Source organism: Prionailurus viverrinus, chromosome D1 (assembly GCF_022837055.1).
Source record: "Prionailurus viverrinus isolate Anna chromosome D1, UM_Priviv_1.0, whole genome shotgun sequence".
Taxonomy (NCBI): domain Eukaryota; kingdom Metazoa; phylum Chordata; class Mammalia; order Carnivora; family Felidae; genus Prionailurus; species Prionailurus viverrinus.
In genome coordinates, this window is record NC_062570.1 from 101,601,094 (window position 1) to 101,620,364 (window position 19,271).

Here is a 19,271-nt window from a genome sequence, read left to right on the forward strand (position 1 = left end):
TTCTAGCCTTTAATTAACTAATGTGCCTGAGATAAGATAATTGTGGGAGATTAAGAACATCACATATGGACTCAAAACCACCTGGTGACGATGTGAACTTGGAAGTTACTTCTCCTCGTTAACCAAAGAATAACTAACATTGACCCAAATATTCAGGCATATCTTGTTCAACTACCTCTGTATGATGACTGCAGAGTGTTGATTGACCTGATGCGTTAAAATATCTTGAATCACCTTAAGGTGTTAATCATATGCAAAAGATGCATACAAGTGAAATGCGACCTCTGAGTTTATTTAACTCCAACAAAATAAATAAGGATTATACAATCAATTTTTTTTTTAATAAAAGCATTTTGGGGCACCTGGGTGACTCAGTCGGTTGGGCATCCGACTTCAGCTCAGGTCATGATCTCCCGGTTCCTGAGTTCCAGCTCCAAGTCGGGCTCTGTGCTGTGAGCTCAGAGCCTAGAGTTTGCTTCAGATTCGGGGTCTCCTTTCTCTGCCCCTTCCTCTCTCACACTCCATCTCTCTCTCTCTTAAAAATGAATAAACTTTAAATTAATTAATTAATTAGTTAATTAATTAAAAGCATTTGCAGTTAATGGATCCCAAACAGAAGCAAACCACTTCAAGTTATGCATATATTTGTTACATGGTAATAATATGTTAAAATACCAAACTACTTTTACAGCAGGTACTTCTATTAACTGAAATTTAGGAAAACTAGAACTGACTGTGTTGATGTCTCGCTATGTCACTTTGCTAGGGGCCAGAGAGACAAAAATAGAGATCCTGAGTTTTTAACAAAGCACGATCCATCTGGAAGACTAAAATAAAATCTGTTTCTCAGCACTCATGGTCAAACATAAAAAGTACATGCACGGGAACAAACACCCAGTTCAACAACAAGGAAAATTACAACGCTAGCTACTGTATATCATGACCTGGCTACCAAGAGTTAGGCATTTTGTGCACAGTATTTAATACAATCTACATAGCAACCCAGAAACTGAATAATTCAGTGTCATTTTATAGATGAAAAGACTGAAGCCTAACTAGACATATAACTCGACCAAGTTCATAATTTCTAAAAGATACAGGATTCAAGCCTCAATTTCTATGACTTCAGACTCTACACTATTTCTACTTGGCCATATTAAAACTACATTATGAGATGCCATAATTCTGGAAATGTTATCATGTAGAATCAATGAGAGAGCATCCTTGCACATTGGAATTCTTTTTTTTTTAAGCAATTAAACATTAATAGACCATGAAAAAAAAAACCACTAAATTTGCTGGATCAGTGGGCTCGGTAGTAAAATAAAACTTAAAATTTGTTTGCACCCGTCCATCAGAAAAAAAAATACATTGTGATTTCAAAGTTGCATATATACATTAGCTGGTTAATAGTTAATGTTGCCTGCATTTAATACTTTTCTTAAACTTTAAATATAGCCCCTTAATTCTATTGTCCCTATATTGACCATAATCCTTCATCAAGAACATTAAAGCAAATTTCTAGTTTACAGCTCTATTGACCAAAATATATGGGAAGACCTGTCTATTTTTCCTGTTATATTCCCTGAAAGGCATGTGATCAATTGTCAATATAACTTTGAGTTAACTAATTGACTAGCATCTTCTCTCTTAAATACGAACATTGAAGCATATACTCTAGTTTCCAACTAAAAGATCTAATTACTAAAATATTTCGTAAGTTATGAAAAACCTTTCCTCTTACCTGTAGAAATGAATTGCCATTAGGGTTCGCTGTGAATATAACGTGTTTAGGTTCCATCTCAAGGTTTTAAGTTTGCCATGATGCCCCAAGAGGAAAATGCACTAAATCTTTTCTGGGACAGAGAAGTACGAAGATGATTTGTTTTTTCATTGTAGACAAGTGAATAGTTCTGGATGATGAACTACATGGTGAAAATGATTACATACATGCACTTTGGCCTCTGGTTTGAAATGATCCCTCAGAGGAAAAGAAAGCTAATGAAATGGGAGATAGTCCCGGTTCTGATACTAAATAGCTGTATGTCACTGGGTTGATGACTTAAATTCTCTGAAGTCCAATATCATCCTCCTGGAAATAAAACCCATTTGCTTCCCTCAAAATCCTATAAACACGGACATAATGAAGTGATATGAAACCATAACCTATGGCAAACTTCATAATAATTTAATAAAGATTATTTTATTTTCAATAAATTTTAAAATACTACACTTCCAAGTGGTCTGAGAAATATATTCATTCAAGCTCCTTGAGAGTTAAATAAGAAAGCTAAGATGTGACTACATGAATAGGAATTATTGACAGGAGAGATGGCACAGAGTACAGAAAATGGTAATATTCTATGTAATAGAAAAATAGAAATATGTAATAGGAAAATGGCAGAGATAAAGGTAAAAAAATTAGAGTTATAGGATTTTGTCTTGTATTTGAGATATTATAAACTAATATAGAGTACTTACTATGTACATAAAGTACTCTTAAAAAAATTATGGAAAGGGGCACCTGCGTGGCTCAATCAGTTAAGTGTCTGGCTCTTGATTTTGGCTCAGGTCATGATTTCATGGTTCGTGGGTTTGAGCCCCGCATCAGGTTCTGTGCTAACAGTACCTGAGCCTACTTGGGATTCTCTTTCTCCCCACCGCCCCTCTCTCTCTCGAATAAATTAAAAAAAGAAAAAAGAAAAAAGAAAAATTATGGAAACTATATGGATGCCTAGGTACCACACTCAGGGATTATAAGTTATTAGATGGGCAATATTGTTTATAGAAATGGAATTCAAAAACAAGGATAATATTGGCAGGCAGCTCAACTGTGAAAAATTGATCTCTTCATTAAATGCAATCCTAAACTTATCTATAAATTTAATACAACTCCAATTTAAGCTAAACAAGTATTTTGGCAGGAATTGACATGCCAATTCTATAATATTTATTAAAAAAGAAAGAATTATGAAAATAAAAATAAAAATAATTGGGATATTCACACATGTAAAGTTAAATAATCTTAATGAACCATTGAAAAGATAGACAACTAGATAAATGGAACAGAATAGTGTTAAGAAATAGATTCATCCATAATTGCTAAGAAAAATCTATGAAGGAGAGTAATTTTTTAATGGTGCTTAATTTGTAAAATATCCTTATGCCACAAAAAAAGAAACGTTGACTCATTGTTTGCACCATATGTAAAACTTCTCAAAATGAATCTTACACCTTTAATATAAGTCCTATTACTATACATACCTAGAGAAAACTTGGGCATCTGTGTGATCATGGTTTAGTCACTGATTTTTAGATAAATCTCAAAACACGAGACATGAGAGAAAAAAAAGTGACAAATTGTATTTCATCACATTTAAAATCTTCTGCTCTGAAGAAGATATTGTTGAGGGAATAAATAAACAAACCGTAGACTTGCATAAAATATTTGCTGAACCCAATAAAGAATATATGAACAAACTCTAAAATCAAAACAAAACAAAAAAGAAAAACAACAAAAAAGTGGGCACATTTCTCTACAAATTTGAGCAAACGTTTCACCACGGAAGATACACAGATGGCAACTAAGACCATGAAAAAGGTTAACACCATTTGTGTGTTAAACTTTTTGGCTCAAATTCAAGAGCCAAACCCTTGATTTTGGCTCAGCTCAAGATCCTAGGGTTGTGGGATCGAGCCCCATGTCAGGATCTACGCTGAGCTTGGAGTCTACTTGGGTCTCTCTCTCTCTCTCTCTCTCTCTCTCTCTCTCTCTTCTCTCCCCATGCCCCACTTCCCTACTTGCGGGTACTCTCTCTGATAATAATAATTTTAAAAGTATGAAAACAGCTAATAGAATGCACTTACCTTGTATTTTACTAAATTATTCTTGATTTATGATTTTTTTACTTCCAGTTAATTCCTTCTTCTCTTACTCATGTTTTCAAATCCTTTCAATGTTTTGCCTTCTCAATTGTAACATATTCATATACTTTATTATTTCAATAAAACTTTACTATTTTAAATTTTCTTTAACCTTATTCTAAGATACTGAATTATCATATTTGCTTGCTTGCTCTAAAGCCTTGTTTTATTAGTGGATTTTGGTAACTTTGGAATATTTTTTACTTTTATTCCTTTACAAGGTATGTGCCACAGTTGACCCTTGAACAACACAGGTTTGGACTGTGTGGGTCCACTTATAGTTGGATTTCTTTTAATAAATACAGTACAGTGCTATAGAGGTATTTTCTCTTCCTTATGATTTTATTAGTAACATTTTTTTCTTTCTTTAGTTCACTTTATTGTAAGGATACAACATATAACACATATAACATACGAAATATGTGTTAATGACTTCATGTTATTGATAAGACATCTGGTCAACAGTAGGCTCTTAATAGTTAAGTTTTCAAGCAGTCAAAATTACAGACTTTTGACTGGGAGGGGTGGCACCCCTAGTCATGTTGTGCAAGGGTCAACTCTATAATATTTCATTAATTCTTTTATTTCCCTTTCCCCCATGTTTATATATGATGGGCATTTTGACTATCATAAAGAGGTACGTGTGTGTGTGTGTGTATGTGTGTGTGTGTGTGTATATATATATATGTGTGTGTGTGTGTGTGTGTGTGTGTGTGTGTATTTTTAGTGCCCTAAAATTTCTCTTTGCTCTGTCTTTTCATCTTCTCTCTCCAAACAGCTGGCAACCACACATCATTTTACTTTCTCCGGAGTTTTGCTTTTTCTACAACATCATATTGTTGGAATCATACTGGTTATGTAGCATTTCAGATTAGCTTTGCTCACTTATTAAAATATATTTGTTGCCTTCTTATCTTTTCATGACTTGATAGCTTTTTTCTTTCAGCACTGAATAATAATTTATTGTCTGCGTATAACACATTTTATGTATCCATTCATATATTGAAAGACATGTGGTTGCTTCTAGATGTAATTCTGGCAATTACAAATAAAGTTGCTACGAACATCTGTGTGCAAGCTTCTGAGTGAATGTTAAGTTCTCAACTCCTTTGGATAAATACCAAAGAATGTGATTGCTGGATCAGAGAGTAAGAGTATGTATGGCTTTGTAATTCCTTCCTCCTTTATCTGTTATTGCTGGTCATTTATTTCCCTTATACGTAAGTACACATAAGCATATATGTAGGTAAGATACATACATATGCATATATGATCGAGTACATTGTTCCTGTTCTATCATTTCACTACACTCACTTCTTGTTTGAATGTTTACTACGAAGTTGGATGTGATTCTTAATTGCGTTCTTTTGTAGGTGAGGTGTTTTTTTTTCTCTACCTTCTTTCAGAAGCTTTTGGGTTTTTAAAATTTGTTTTAGTTTTTAATTTTGTTTTATTTGTGATTCTCTGAGGTTTGAAAATGATATGCCAAGGTATAATTTCTATGGCATTTATCTTGCATAGCGTCGTCTGAACTTTCTGGACCTGGATCTGCGGTCTAGTGTCTGGAACTAATTTGAGGAAATTGTCAGTCATTTTGCTTCAAATACTTCTTCTTTCCTTTTCCACAATCTTCGGATATTCTATTCTAGTTTTCTGGGTTTTTTTGTTTGTTTGTTTGTTTGTTTTGTTTTGTTTGGGTTCTTTTTAAGTGTTCTTTCTCTTTACTTTTCAGTTTCCAAAGTTTCTATTCAGGTATGCTCAAGTTCAGAGATTCTCTCTGCCATGTCTAATCCACCAGTCAGCCCATTAAAGTCATTCTTCACTTCAGAAGGTTTCGTCATTGTCCTTCCAAAGTTTCTTTTTGTTTTGTTTTTTTCCTTAGGATTTCCATTTCTCTACTAACATTGCTCCTCTGTGCTTCCATGCTGTCTACTTGTGATCCATTAGAACCCTTAGCATATTACTCATTGCTGTTTTAAATGCCCAATCTGACATTTAATTCCAAAATCTCTGCCAAGTCTGGCTCTGGCACTCGTTTTGTGCCTTCAGCGTGCTCTATTTTGCCTTTTAGTTTAACTGTATTTTTTTTTTTGGGTAGCCAGACATAATGCACTGAGTAAAAGGAACTGCTTTAAATAGACCTTTAGTAACAATGTAGTCAGGTGTGGGCGCTAGAGAAGTGTTCTTTAGTCTTAAGATTGGATCTCAGTCTTTTAGCGGGCCTGTGCCACCCGATTGTGAACTTCACAATTGTTTCTTAATCTTCTTTCCCTTAGGTGTGTCTGGATGGCTAGAGTATCTGGAGTTGGGTATTTCCCTCCTCCCTCATTACTTAGGCTCTGATAATACCCCACCAGCCTAGGCACTGGTTAGCTAATTTCTCCTGAGGGCAGGCTTTCTTTTACTATATATATGTGTGTGTGTGTGTGTGTGTGTGTGTGTGTGTGTGTGTGTTTGCGTGTGTGTATGCTTCCTGTAAAGGGAGACAGAAGGAACTATTTTGAAGGGTATATATATGTGTGTGTATATATATATGTATATTTATATATATTTATATATGTATGTTTATATATATTTACATATATGTATATTTATATATATTTATATATATACTTCAAAATAGTTCCTTCTGTCTCCCTTTACAGGAAGCACAGGATGTTTTCTTCAGTATTTACTGGTGGGAATCAGGTCAAGCTTCTGAAAGTAAATTAAAGCAGGGGTGGGGGCACCCTCTAGATACCCCTGAAATCTTTAAGACTCAGAGTTGTTCACACTCCACCTTCAACAATTTGTCAGTTTTAGTTCAGGTTTTCTTATCTAGGTGCTGGTTCCATGGTGTTTTCTGCTTCTGAGTTTCTGCTCAAGGAAGATTTGACTCCCTGTATTTGCCTGTTTCTGCAATCTTGGAGGCTGCTAATTGCTTTCTGTCCTCTTCTCTTTAAGGATCTGAGAAGCATATAGTGTGTTCAGTTTTTTTTTTACTCAATGATAGGACAGCGTTGTGACCTCCAAGCTCTTTACCTCTGGAGCTAGAAACCGAAGTTATCAATTTTGTTTTATTACTTGTTTCTTTTTTTCTCTTTCCCATAGTAAAGGATTTAATCAAATGTCTGGTAACATATGTTGACTGTCCATCATTACATGTAGGTAACTAAAAGGAATTCTTTTTTCAAGTTTATTTATTTATTTTGAGAGACAGAGTGGGGGGGGGCAGAGAAAGAGAGAGCAAGAGAGAGAATCCCAAGCTGGCTCCACACTGTCAGCCCAGAGCCCCATGCAGGGTTTAAACTCACAAACTGTGAGATCATGACTTGAGCCGAGATCAAGAGTCAGATGCTTAACCCAGATGCCCTGAAAGTAATTCTTAATATCATGTTACATCACTTCATTCAAATTTGTTTCTGATATCATCATAGAAATACACTACACCACCTCTAAAATACTCCCAATCCCCCCTGCGACGTCCCACTTTACCTTCTTTGTTTCTATCCTTGGTGTTTATAGTCCTCGGCATTGTTTTTCTATTTCTTCCCAACTTAGTAAGCCCTCAAAACTATTTTTGAACAGGTAAATATATGAATGATCATCAGGTCATTTTACCACCACAGAGTTCATTTGTTCATCTTTAAAGGAAGAAATTGTTCACTAGATCTATTGTTTCCAGTCCAGCTGCTCATTGGGAACATCTGGAGAATTGATGAAAAATAAGATTCTTGATAAGCCTTCTTTGCCTATCAATGTTAAATGTCTGTATTTAGATTCCAGGTGTGTGTGTGTGTGTGTGTGTGTGTGTGTGTGTGTGTAGATATAGATATATAGATATTACCCTGTCATCCAAATATGCTATAGATTAGTATTCAGGAATCACAATATCTCATGATTTCTGGAGTCTTACTGAGCTGTAAGTGTCTCCGTCTTGCGTTCCACATGCTTATGGCATTTTGTATTTTTCTCATCTCTTGAATAATAACCATTTCAATGAGTTCAAATCTTTTCCTTTTCACTTTACACATAGCACTCGATGATGTGAACAGAGTAGAACCATCATGAATGCAAGAACTCTGAATGACTGTAAGTCCATGCACTGTATCTTGCAAGAAATATAGTGTAATTTTACATTTTATAGTTTCCCATATAAACTAATTTGTCATGATATAAACAAGTGACGCTGCTGAGATGAGGAGACTGAACCTCAGAGAGGTTCTTTCCCTGGGGAATCAGAACTTTCTCTGGGAATTCCTGGGTGCACGTGTGGGGAAATGGAGCCATAAACCAGCTTAGTTCAGTGTGCATGTCACAGAGACTTCAGACACTTGTAACACTCTTCAAAAGACCTCCTGCGGAACCTTAGAAGCGGGTCTCAGCAGACCTCTGTGCACAGGTGGGTTCAACCCAACGATTTACGAAGCGCTCATTCTGGGTGTGACGACCGAAGTACTCGGGGAGGTTTACCAATTCAAATCAGACTCAGGACTGAAATATCTGCTCTATTCTCTTCTCCTGAGGACTCAAATCTCTGCCCCCTGATGACCAAGCGGAAGGGACAGGGAAACGACTCAAACAATGGTCTCCAGAATCTCTATTGATAAATTGGACCGTGTGAGCATTTCTACAGAATAACCAATAGTCATTACGAGGAGTCTATTTCACCTTAGGGTAGAGTAATGCTTTCTGCCTTAGAGCTGGCAGAATCGAAGGCACGCCACACCACACAGGCAGCATGTGAAGTGTCTTTGAAAGGTAAGATTTCTTCCCTAGGAAATACCTACTAACTTGTTTAACGTCAACAAAAATAAGTTACTCTCCTTTCTGATTTTCATATTGCCCAGGGTGACAAACCATTTGGTGGAAAGATCCCCTGATGTCAACAGGCAGGTTTATGTTGCTGGTGGACCCTGATACCTCATATCGAGATGCAGTTTGTTCCCAACACAACTCAAGTTTAAATAAGTATAAGACAAATTGTATAGTTAGAGACCAATACTGAAATCTTTTCAGAAGCAATTAAACAACTTTCGCAGTATTATTTCTCGGCCAAACTGTAATATAAATGACTAGTATTAGGTACATATTTAAAGTTCCTTCACTGACGTGTTATTATTTGTTAGGCCTATAAAATACAGTAAAACCTTTGATTGTGCGTAGCTTGTCCTGCGAGTGTTCCGCAAGTCAAAAAAACATTTTAATAAATTTACTTGATAAACAATCAATGTCTTGCAATATGAGTAGTATGTAATGCCAAACATCACATGATCACAACTGAGCCAAGGGTTCTTCTCTCTTCTCCCTCCCTCCCTCTCTCTTTCTCTGTCTCTCTCTCTCACTGCGGGATTGTGGGTGATCATCTCTCATGCTCAGAGGCTTGGTCTCAGGCCACAGTGTTTGGCAGAAATCAAGGAATTTTCAGAATGTTGGAAGGTGCCTACAACTGGCACTGGTGCATTTTTTGTCACTTTTTTTTCAACGTTTATTTATTTTTTGGGACAGAGAGAGACAGAGCATGAACAGGGGAGGGGCAGAGAGAGAGGGAGACACAGAATCGGAAACAAGCTCCAGGCTCTGAGCCATCAACCCAGAGCCCGACGCGGGGCTTGAACTCACGGACCGCGAGATCATGACCTGGCCGAAGTGGGACGCTTAACCGACTGTGCCACCCAGGCGCCCCTGTCACTTTAACGTACCTATGGAAAGTCCTATGCTTTTCTATACAAGAGTAAGCTTAGGAATCCTTTGCTTCATTCTAGACCATTGGATAACTTCTTTGTTGAAACTGCATGAAAAGAAAAAGATTCCATTGAGTTAAGAGATAGAAGTGATTCCATTAGTGATAGTGAAAGTCATTCTACACAATAACCCTCCTCTCTCTTGTCTCCCTCACACCAGCCACGAAGGTTTACAAAGGTAAGTGCAGGTGAATTTGTTTGTCTTTATAAGTTGTCTTTTATTTATTATTTTGTATTACAGTATTGTAATCATTTTCATACGAATATTTTTGGGTTGTGGAACAAACCACCTGAGTTTCCATTACTTTTTAGGGAGAAATTCGCTTTGATATACAAGTGCTTTGGATTACAAGCATGTTTTCAGAACGAATTGTGCTCTCAAGCCAAGGTTTTACTGTATTTCTTTTCAAAAACAAATTTGAAAAAATATGTGTAAAAAACTAATGTAACTAATCAGAAACAATTTTGTCAGAAACACTTCTGAAGAAACAGGAGAAAAATATTTTATTTCAGTGACTTATATCTCTAGAAACAAAAACCTAGCTTTGCCATTAATAATATTTCACTAGAAAAGGAAAATAATAGCTACTGATGCACGCAAATATATCTGTTTAAAAGTTAATTGCATGAATTCATAGTAGACAACATATAATTAATGTTGTTAGTGGTTTCTCTTTTGCCTTTGTGAATATAAGTATACGTTTGTGAATATATTATTTCTCAAAGTGAAACATGCACTGAGCTGCAAACAAATAAATGTTTTGTATAAAATGAATGTCGCCACTCGGTTTTCAACCATAAACTTGCCTGTGCATTTCTTTTTGGATGCAGTGGTAGGGGAAAAATGATATGGGGTATCTAGTGCAACCCAATTGTTTGTATAAGTTCATCAGACATATATTTGATTTATGGAATACAGTATGTTTTTTAATTTTAAAAATTTTTAATTCTTTTGTGCAGTTAGAGACAGTGTGTGTGAGTGGGGGAGAAGGGCATAAGGAAAGAGAGAGAGAGAGAGAGAGAGAGAGAGAGAGAGAGGAGGAGGACAGAGGGAGACAGAGAGAGAGAGAAAAAGAGAGAGAGGGAGAGAGAAATCTTAAGCAGGCTCCATACCAAGACCCTGGGATCATGACCTTAGCAGGAATCAAGAGTCAGATGCTCAAATGACTGAAACACTCAGGTGCACCTGGAATACAGTATCTTTCATTAGACAAACAAACATCACAGATTTAAGAAAGAATAAGGTTGTGGGAGAACACATCCTGATTTGTTTGTTAAATAGATAGCTAGAAATCACATGTCCCAGTTGCTTGGATATGCACAATAATAATTCACTTCCTATTCCTATTTCAACTATGAATTCCTCAGTCAGGTACAATGGATTACTAGGACACAAACAGGAAACTGCTATAGAAAATTGTTCAAAACATGCTAATAACAATAATTGCTGGCACCAATTATTTTGCATTTATTGTTATCAGTCTCTGTAGTAACCTGTGCTTGCGTATTATCTCATTACATTTACACAACGAAAGCATATAAATGCTTGATAAAAATCACAAACTAGTAATTGGTGGACTAACATCCAACCAACCAAGTAACCATACAAACAAGCAAACAAAACGCATAAAGCAAAACTGTAAAGCTATACAACTTGCCAATATCCTATATAGACTCCTTGAGTCTTAATTTCATTGAGCTTCAACTGTCTCTTCAGACAAAGAAATAATTACAACCATCTTCTAGGACACTCTTGCAGAATAATGAGAGCATTATTTTGAAATGGCTAGCATAGTTCTGGGTCCAGAGCACATACACTACATACTGAATAATGTTAGTAATCTTCTCCATATATTTCTCTGTACAAGTAACACAAAATGATCTAATTTGAGCAAAACAAAAGTAATATTTTTTTAAAACATCAAAACAGGTCTTAAATAATTGATTTGACTTAAATTTTATTTATTTTGAGAAATAAGAGCATGAACAGAGGAAGGGCAGAGAGAGAGGGAGACTGAGAACTCCAAGCAGGTTCCACGTTGTCAGTGCAGAGCCTGATGAGGGGCTCGAATTCACAAACCATGAGATCCTGACTTGAGCTGAAACCGAGAGCTGGATGCTTTACCAACTGAGCCACCCAGGCACCCCAAGGCCTTAAACAATTTAAAGGATAGAGGTATAAGCTGGGAAAAGAAAGGGCTGCCAGAGCACAATAATAGAGAATCATCAGAGCAGGTACATCAGAATGAGAGAAAGGACTAGTTTATTTGGCCAAAGAAATGTGATTTTTTTTAAAATTAAGTTTCAGAATGGCACTAAGAACGAAGACTACTGAGAGGTAGTCTGTCGGTGGACAGATGAAGCAGTGAGGTGTGGTAGAAACTGATAAGAGAAAAAACAGCATAGGCAAAATATTTCCTATGGAAATATTGAAATTCCCAAGGATGATGACACGGAATGGGCTAAAGAGAAAAACCAGTGGCAGCTAATGAAAAACTAACTGAATGTTAGTGAAAGTCACTCTGGCTCACCAGCTTATTATAGGTACCTATCTTTTATCATAGGAAATATACACAGAGCCTGTGTGTATATGGAAATATATACAAGCATGAATATATATATAAACACACACACACAACACACACACACACACACACATATTCTTCCAATATTATAATCAATATATTTAATACAGTCATAAAACATTAATACATGTAATAATATAATTACATATATTCATCCAATAAGCTATATCTAACACTGAATAAAAAAAATGAAAGCTTGGTAAAACAGTGTTAAGAAACTGAAATTGGTTTTCAGAGTGTTCATATTTTTCAATTTTGTGAAAGAATTGGAACAAAAAAATTAAGATCTGACACTTTTAAGTGTTTGTGAACAAAAGAATCCGATTTAAATAAAACATCTTACTTTCTAGCATCTACCAGAAAAATCTATCTCATCATCTTTTAATCTCCTTCCATTTTCTCCTTTAGAAGATGAAAAACACCAAATAAATGGCCCAAGGGAATCTCACCCCAGTGACTGAGTTCATTCTCACAGGAGTCTCAGACCTCCCAGAGCTCCAGATTCCACTTTTCTTTGTTTTCCTGGTGATCTATGGGTTCACTGTGGCAGAGAATCTGGGCATCATCACCCTCACCAGTGTTGACTCTCAACTTCAAACCCCCATGTACTTCTTCCTCAGGCACTTGGCTATCATCAATCTTGGTGATTCTACTGTCATTGCCCCAAAAATGCTGGTTAACTTCTTGGCTTCAAAAAAGACCATATCCTACTATGGATGTGCAGCCCAACTGGGTGGGTTCTTAGTCTTTATTGTGGCTGAGATTTTCATGCTAGCTGTAATGGCCTACGACCGCTACGTGGCTATTTGCAACCCCCTGCTCTACGGGGTGGTGGTATCTCCACAGATCTGTCTGCTGCTGGTATCCCTCACATACCTCTACAGTCTGACCACAGCACTGACTGTCACCTCCTGTGTGTTCTCTGTGTCATACTGCTCTTCCAATGTAATCAATCATTTTTACTGTGATAATGTCCCTTTGTTGGCATTGTCCTGTTCTGATACCTACATTCCAGAAATAGCAGTATTTACCTTTTCAGGGACCAATTTGCTTTTCTCTATGATTATTGTTCTAATTTCCTATTTCAACATCGCCCTTGCCATTTTGAAGATACGTTCCTCAGAGGGTCGACAAAAAGCCTTTTCCACCTGTGCCTCCCACATGATGGCTGTCACTGTGTTCTACGGGACCCTTCTCTTCATGTATTTGCAACCAAGGAGCAACCACTCATTGGATACTGATAAAATGGCCTCTGTCTTCTACACCCTGGTGATACCCATGCTGAATCCCCTCATTTACAGCCTAAGGAACAAGGATGTGAAGGATGCATTGAAGAGTTTCCTAAATAAGGCATGTCAGTCTTTCAAATTCATGTAAATTTAAAATTACAGGTGTCTTCTTTTAAGGGTTTTTATTTGCTCCTGAAAAGCTAATCTCTGCTAAGTGCAGAGGCAATAAATAGTTAAAAATTCTATCAATTTCAATGGTAAAATCTTAACCCTTTCGATTCCAACCTCAAATATGCAACTCTCCCTAATACAAAATGTATTAGTTGACCAAGAAAGTACATTTATTTAAATAGTAAACAATGATTTGAAAATAAGCATATTTTAGAGCTCAACACAGCCTGTTACTGGGTTTTTAGGATTTCTAATCAAGGAAGAGAAAGTCTGGGAGCTTGGAAGTTGGTTAAGAGTCATGTTATCTTCCTCACCAAATATTTGTTTTGTTCAGCTGTATTTTTATTTGTTGCAGTATTTTATTGTTCAATTTCTTAACCTTTCAGAATCCATTTTTATCTTGCACTTAACATAAATTTAAATCACCTTTCAGGGAAAATAAAAACCAAACAAGAATGCTTAGATATACATGGAAATAGGACACGTGGGAAAACAGAAAAAGAAAACACAAAAGAGGATTCCACTTTTTCATTCTTCTCATGTGGTGCATGTACACAAAGGAAAATGTTGATATTCATACCAATGTGACATAAAATCAATATTTCCATGTCATAATCTCGTAACAAACACTCATGTAGAGTTCATTGTCTGTATTATTGAACCATAACAACAAACACCACATCTTTTAGCATATTTATTTACTGTGCTTTGAAGTAAAGTGTTATTAGAACAAAAATAAAGCCAGTGTTCTCAAAGTGACACCAGTTCTCAAGGGCACCATGACCACACACACACACACACACACACACACACAGACACACACACACAGTTAACAGTCATGATGTGTCATATCTGTCTGTACATGTAAAATGCTGCTAACTTACAATGGACTAAGGGAGACTGGTCAGGGCATGCAAGGGAATGCAAGGTCAGGCAATGTCTATGATTAAAGTAAATTCAGGAAATATTCAGGGAAGTCAGAAACAAGCCAAATACAGGAACCATGACACTCAGGTCCATGAGCTAATTTCTAACTTTAGTCATGAATAAAGAGCAAAGCTGAAAACATAAAGTCACCCTGTATGATGGATACTTCTGGTCTCATTTTACATAGCAGGGAACATCTTCACACTTCTGGGGGTTGCACATGGGCATTTTTGGTGGGTAGGTGGGAGCATATTCTAAAACATTATGTCTGTCTCATTCACTATTACTCACAAAAGCTTACATACTATATAGCCTTTCTGCATGCATTACCTACAAAATTTGTCCTAAACAAACTACACACAAAGCCTTCTTTGAAATAAGGAAACGACAAAGCATTTGGCTCAAAGGTTCCAAAGTGTATGCGTACATACACATGCACTCACATATCACTTGTACACATTTATCAGAAATGATGAATCAACATAATCAACCAACCAGGCAGGCACATCAGCCCAGCACCAAGCTTCCATGGAATAAGATAGGGAAAATAATTTATATGTCAGCTTTGATCTCTAATTGATCAAACCTCGTCCTGTGAGATGTTAAGTCACCTGTGCTTTCAGCTTTCCCTACCTAACTGCTCTGCAGTTTCAATGGCATGGGTGTCCAGAGACAATAAGATCCCCCTAGTGGTGAGGGGGGAGAGAAGATGCAAGACAGTCATAAGACAAAGTCTGACCACCTATAAAGCTAGGACAAACTTCAAATGACACCACAAGGCCCCTCATTCTGCAGCTGCCACAGAGGCAGTGGACTGACCTGACTCCGTAGGTAGGGATGCTCAGGGCAGAGAGCATCTCAAGTGCATAAATCTTGGGTGGCCCACCCTGAATCTTCTCAAGACCATGAAAATAAGAAAAACCATCAAACTTTCCCAAATTCTGCAGAGCAAATGCCATTTCATAAATTCAAACCCAAAAACTTACTGAAGGACTATTTTCACAGCAGCTCATTATGCTTTGAATCACCATGATCATACACCTTAATATTTTACTTATGTCCCAAGACATATATCTAGTATTAAATATTGCCAACTATATCAATAATCTAATAGATAACAGAGATTGGTATGATTCTGATTTTTTTTTTCAATGCAAAAGTTATATTGAGGAATTGTAAGTCTTCCAATGGAGATTTTTTTTTAATCACTTAAGGTTTATATAAGTTTGGTTTGATCTATTAATGTCATCTGCCTGGAAGTCCAGAAGCATTCACCAGATGTAAACATGCCATAGGTCACATCTATCAACTCTCCTTTTCAAATGGCTATTTCCACAAGCCACCTCCATGGCAATGAAAAAATATTGTTAAGGAAATCATTCAAAAAAGAAGTGACTTCACTGTAAATATGGGTGGAGGGATGCAAAATAGAGATTTCTATGATAGCATCAGGTTTCTTTTGCTTACAAAAACTTAGCTAAAGCCCAACAAAATAATTCTCCACTGCTTTTCTTATATCATCAGACTTAAACCTTATATTAGTTCCTTGTCTTACTCCCTCTTTGTTCCACCTTTCTTTTCTCTCTGTGTCTCAATAAAAGCTACAGATATTTTTTTTTCTTCTTTCCTTCTGTGCAAGGCAGAAGTACTACTTATGAAGCTTGATATTCTTCCCCAAACTATGCCCTGTGGCACTGTCTAAGCTTCTGTCCAGGATTGGTTTTGACTCTTTCAATAGCTAAACAGCCATTTTTACGAACAATCATTATTTGGGTTGGAGAAATTTTATTGACAGAATAGCTTTGGTAAACTTTTACCTCTGTACACAAAATACAAGACTTTGAGTTACCTAAAATGTAAATATGAGTATACCTAGTTCTTAAAAAGCAAATGCAATGGAATATTACTTGGCCATAAAAAAGGATGAGATTGTTCAATTTGTGCCAACATAGAGAGACCTATGTAATAGGTAGTAATAGGTAAATAGTGTAATAAGTTTGACAGAGAAAGGAAAATTCTATATGATTTCACTTACTTGTGGACTATCCAAACAAAACAAACGGACCAACAAACAGTTTCTTAAGTACAGAGAACAAACTAGTGGTTGACAGAAAGAAGGTATGTGAGGACATGAACAAAATACAGAGAGGGGATTAAGAGATACAAACTTCCTGTTATAAAATAAATAAGTCACAGATATGGAAGGTACTATATAGAGAATATATTCAATAATTTTGTAATAGTAATCAATGTTGATAATGGTGACTATACTTATCATGGTGAGCACTGTGTAATGTATAGAATTATAGAATCGATATGTTAGACACCTGAAACTAATATAAAATTGCATGCTAATTCTATTTCAATTTAAGAAGCATCTGACTACAAAAGCAATTTTAGCTATAATTGTCAGAAGAGGTTACTAATGATTTTTTAAATATAAAGTGCCAAAAATACTTTAAAATGGCTATTTCAAAGATCTAATAGTTTTTGTGAATGATAAAGGTTATGAATGTTTGCACAATCACAAAAAGTGATCAAGACATGAACTCATGAGATTATATTACATTAATTTAAAACCTTTATGAAATATGTGGGTAAGATATTTTCATGTTAAGATATGGATGCCTAAAACATTGCATATTGATCACAGAATATATGACATTGGGGGAAAACTAATAGTTTCTTGATCTCTTTTGTAATAAATTTTCTCTCTGTTGGCTTCCTCTCTCACGATTTTTCAGCATTTTATCAGCATTGCATGGTCCACTAGAGGGAACTACAATCTCTGAAACAGAAAGGTGCTGTAGGAAGCATTCAGGGCAAGTGCACAGTGCTGGAGAGATTGGCTGCAGATGGGGAGATGCTCTGTTACCACAGGTGAGTCAGGCTACAACTCGGCCACTTCTCCACTCCTAACTGCCAGGAGGCTGAGATCCCGCCAGCTGGGTGCCCAGGAGGAAAAGCAAGATTTGGAGGTCATCCCCCAACCTCTGCCTCAAGATATGTGTCAGGGTTTTGTCACCTCGATAACTATTTTATCGGCATTATCACTGTTGTAGACATTCAAGTAGTAAGATTAATATTAAATTAAATTAAAATTTAATTTAATAAATTAAAATTAACATGTATCTGTGTTATAATTTCTGAACTTCTTTGTTGGCATGGATTATACTTAATGCATGTTTCTATTTCAAATCTAGACCAATATTTGGATTCCTTAAGGAAAATAATGTATTGGGGCGCCTGGGTGGCTCAGTTGGTTGAGCAGCCGACTTCAGGTCAGGTCATGATCTCTTGGTTCATGAGTTTGAGCCCTGCATCAGGCTCTGTGCTGACAGCTTGGAGCCTGAAGCCTGCTTCAGATTCTGTGTTTCCCTCTCTCTCTCTCTGCCCCTCCCCCACTTACACTCTGTCTCTCAAAACTGAATAAACATTGAAAAATAATAATAAAAATAATGTATTACACCAAGAAAAACAATTTTATCTCTAAAAAGTTACATCTGATTTTAGTTATTTGTTGCAACTTTTACCATTTGTACAAGTCCTACATATTCAAAAATTAGATGTCCAGACTATGATGTGCTTGGATACTGATAATAGAATATATATTAATGAAAGAAACCTTTAAGTAGAACCATCTTTATTTAAATAAATTAAATGTACCTATTTTTCCCAAGTCAGAGACACAGAAGATATATCACAGATATGTTCATTCATAGGTCAGTGGGGACCACACACACAAAGTTTTTAATTGTGGTGAGACATGTAAACATCAAAAGTTGGTAACTAACTACATGCCTATTACTATGGGAGCAAACCTACTGTAAATGAGGACAGAATCAGGTTATAGCAATTTTATTTAAATAGAAATCAACAAAATATTGGAATTCAGGGGTTAAATGAATATAATTCAAAAACATATAATTGAGTGAGAACCTTAGATATCAATGAGCTATGTAATATGTTGTTCAATTTAAAGCATATGTCATATTTATTTTATAAAACTATATTCCATTGTAAAGACATTTATTAGTTTTTGTAAAGGAGGTACCTATGTGGAGAAGAGAAATACAAGTGGAGAGGGAAAATTAGTACTCAAGATATACATGGATGTAGAATTAGGGTGTCATGAACTCAATTTACTCCTTGAGGTTAGAAAAAGAAATAAATATAGGAGTTACACACATATTCATAACTTTTATTCCTTCTGAATCTTTTAAAACCCTATAGGCCATAATTAGATAATTTTGTCTTTATCCTCAGATATAAAATATGGAAGAAGTCTTTGCAGGAAATGCCGAAAATATGTACTTTGTAGGTGATTAAGACATATAAGAAATAATCTATTAAATCCAGATACCTGAGTAAATGCAATAAAAATAACAACTAATAAAAGCAGGTGAATTGTAGATGTAAAAACAAACACACACACACACACACACACACACACACACACACAAAACAAACAAACAAAAAACATTTACTCAATAGAGAAATCCAAGTTACTCTGGATAATTAGCAAACACCAGTGGCATCATTTCCTGTTCTCGGAGGCTTTGGGAATAACCAAGAAGTGCATTCAAGCTCCCAGGGGAATGTCGTGAAGGGAGGGGACACTCATAAATTCTTCTCACAACAGTCAGGCTCATAATCGCATGGGGGAACAAGAAGCCAGTCCTCGCTTAGGGTAAGTAGATGTCACTGATTAT

At 36.1% G+C, this 19,271-nt stretch overlaps 1 protein-coding gene across 2 annotated transcripts; it reads left to right on the forward strand.

The window, feature by feature from the left end:
* Nucleotides 1-12,661: 12,661 nt before the first annotated feature.
* On the forward strand, nucleotides 12,662-16,775 carry LOC125176775 (olfactory receptor 8J2). 2 transcript variants are annotated; one of them, XM_047878597.1, is made up of 2 exons: nucleotides 12,662-13,568; nucleotides 16,765-16,775. In XM_047878597.1, exons 1-2 carry the CDS (start codon nucleotides 12,662-12,664, stop codon nucleotides 16,773-16,775), a joined length of 918 nt encoding a protein of 305 aa, XP_047734553.1. The 2 variants fall into 2 exon arrangements, with proteins under 2 accessions (XP_047734553.1, XP_047734552.1); XM_047878596.1 differs by lacking the exon at nucleotides 16,765-16,775 and having other exon boundaries at nucleotides 12,662-13,609.
* Nucleotides 16,776-19,271: the final 2,496 nt, after the last annotated feature.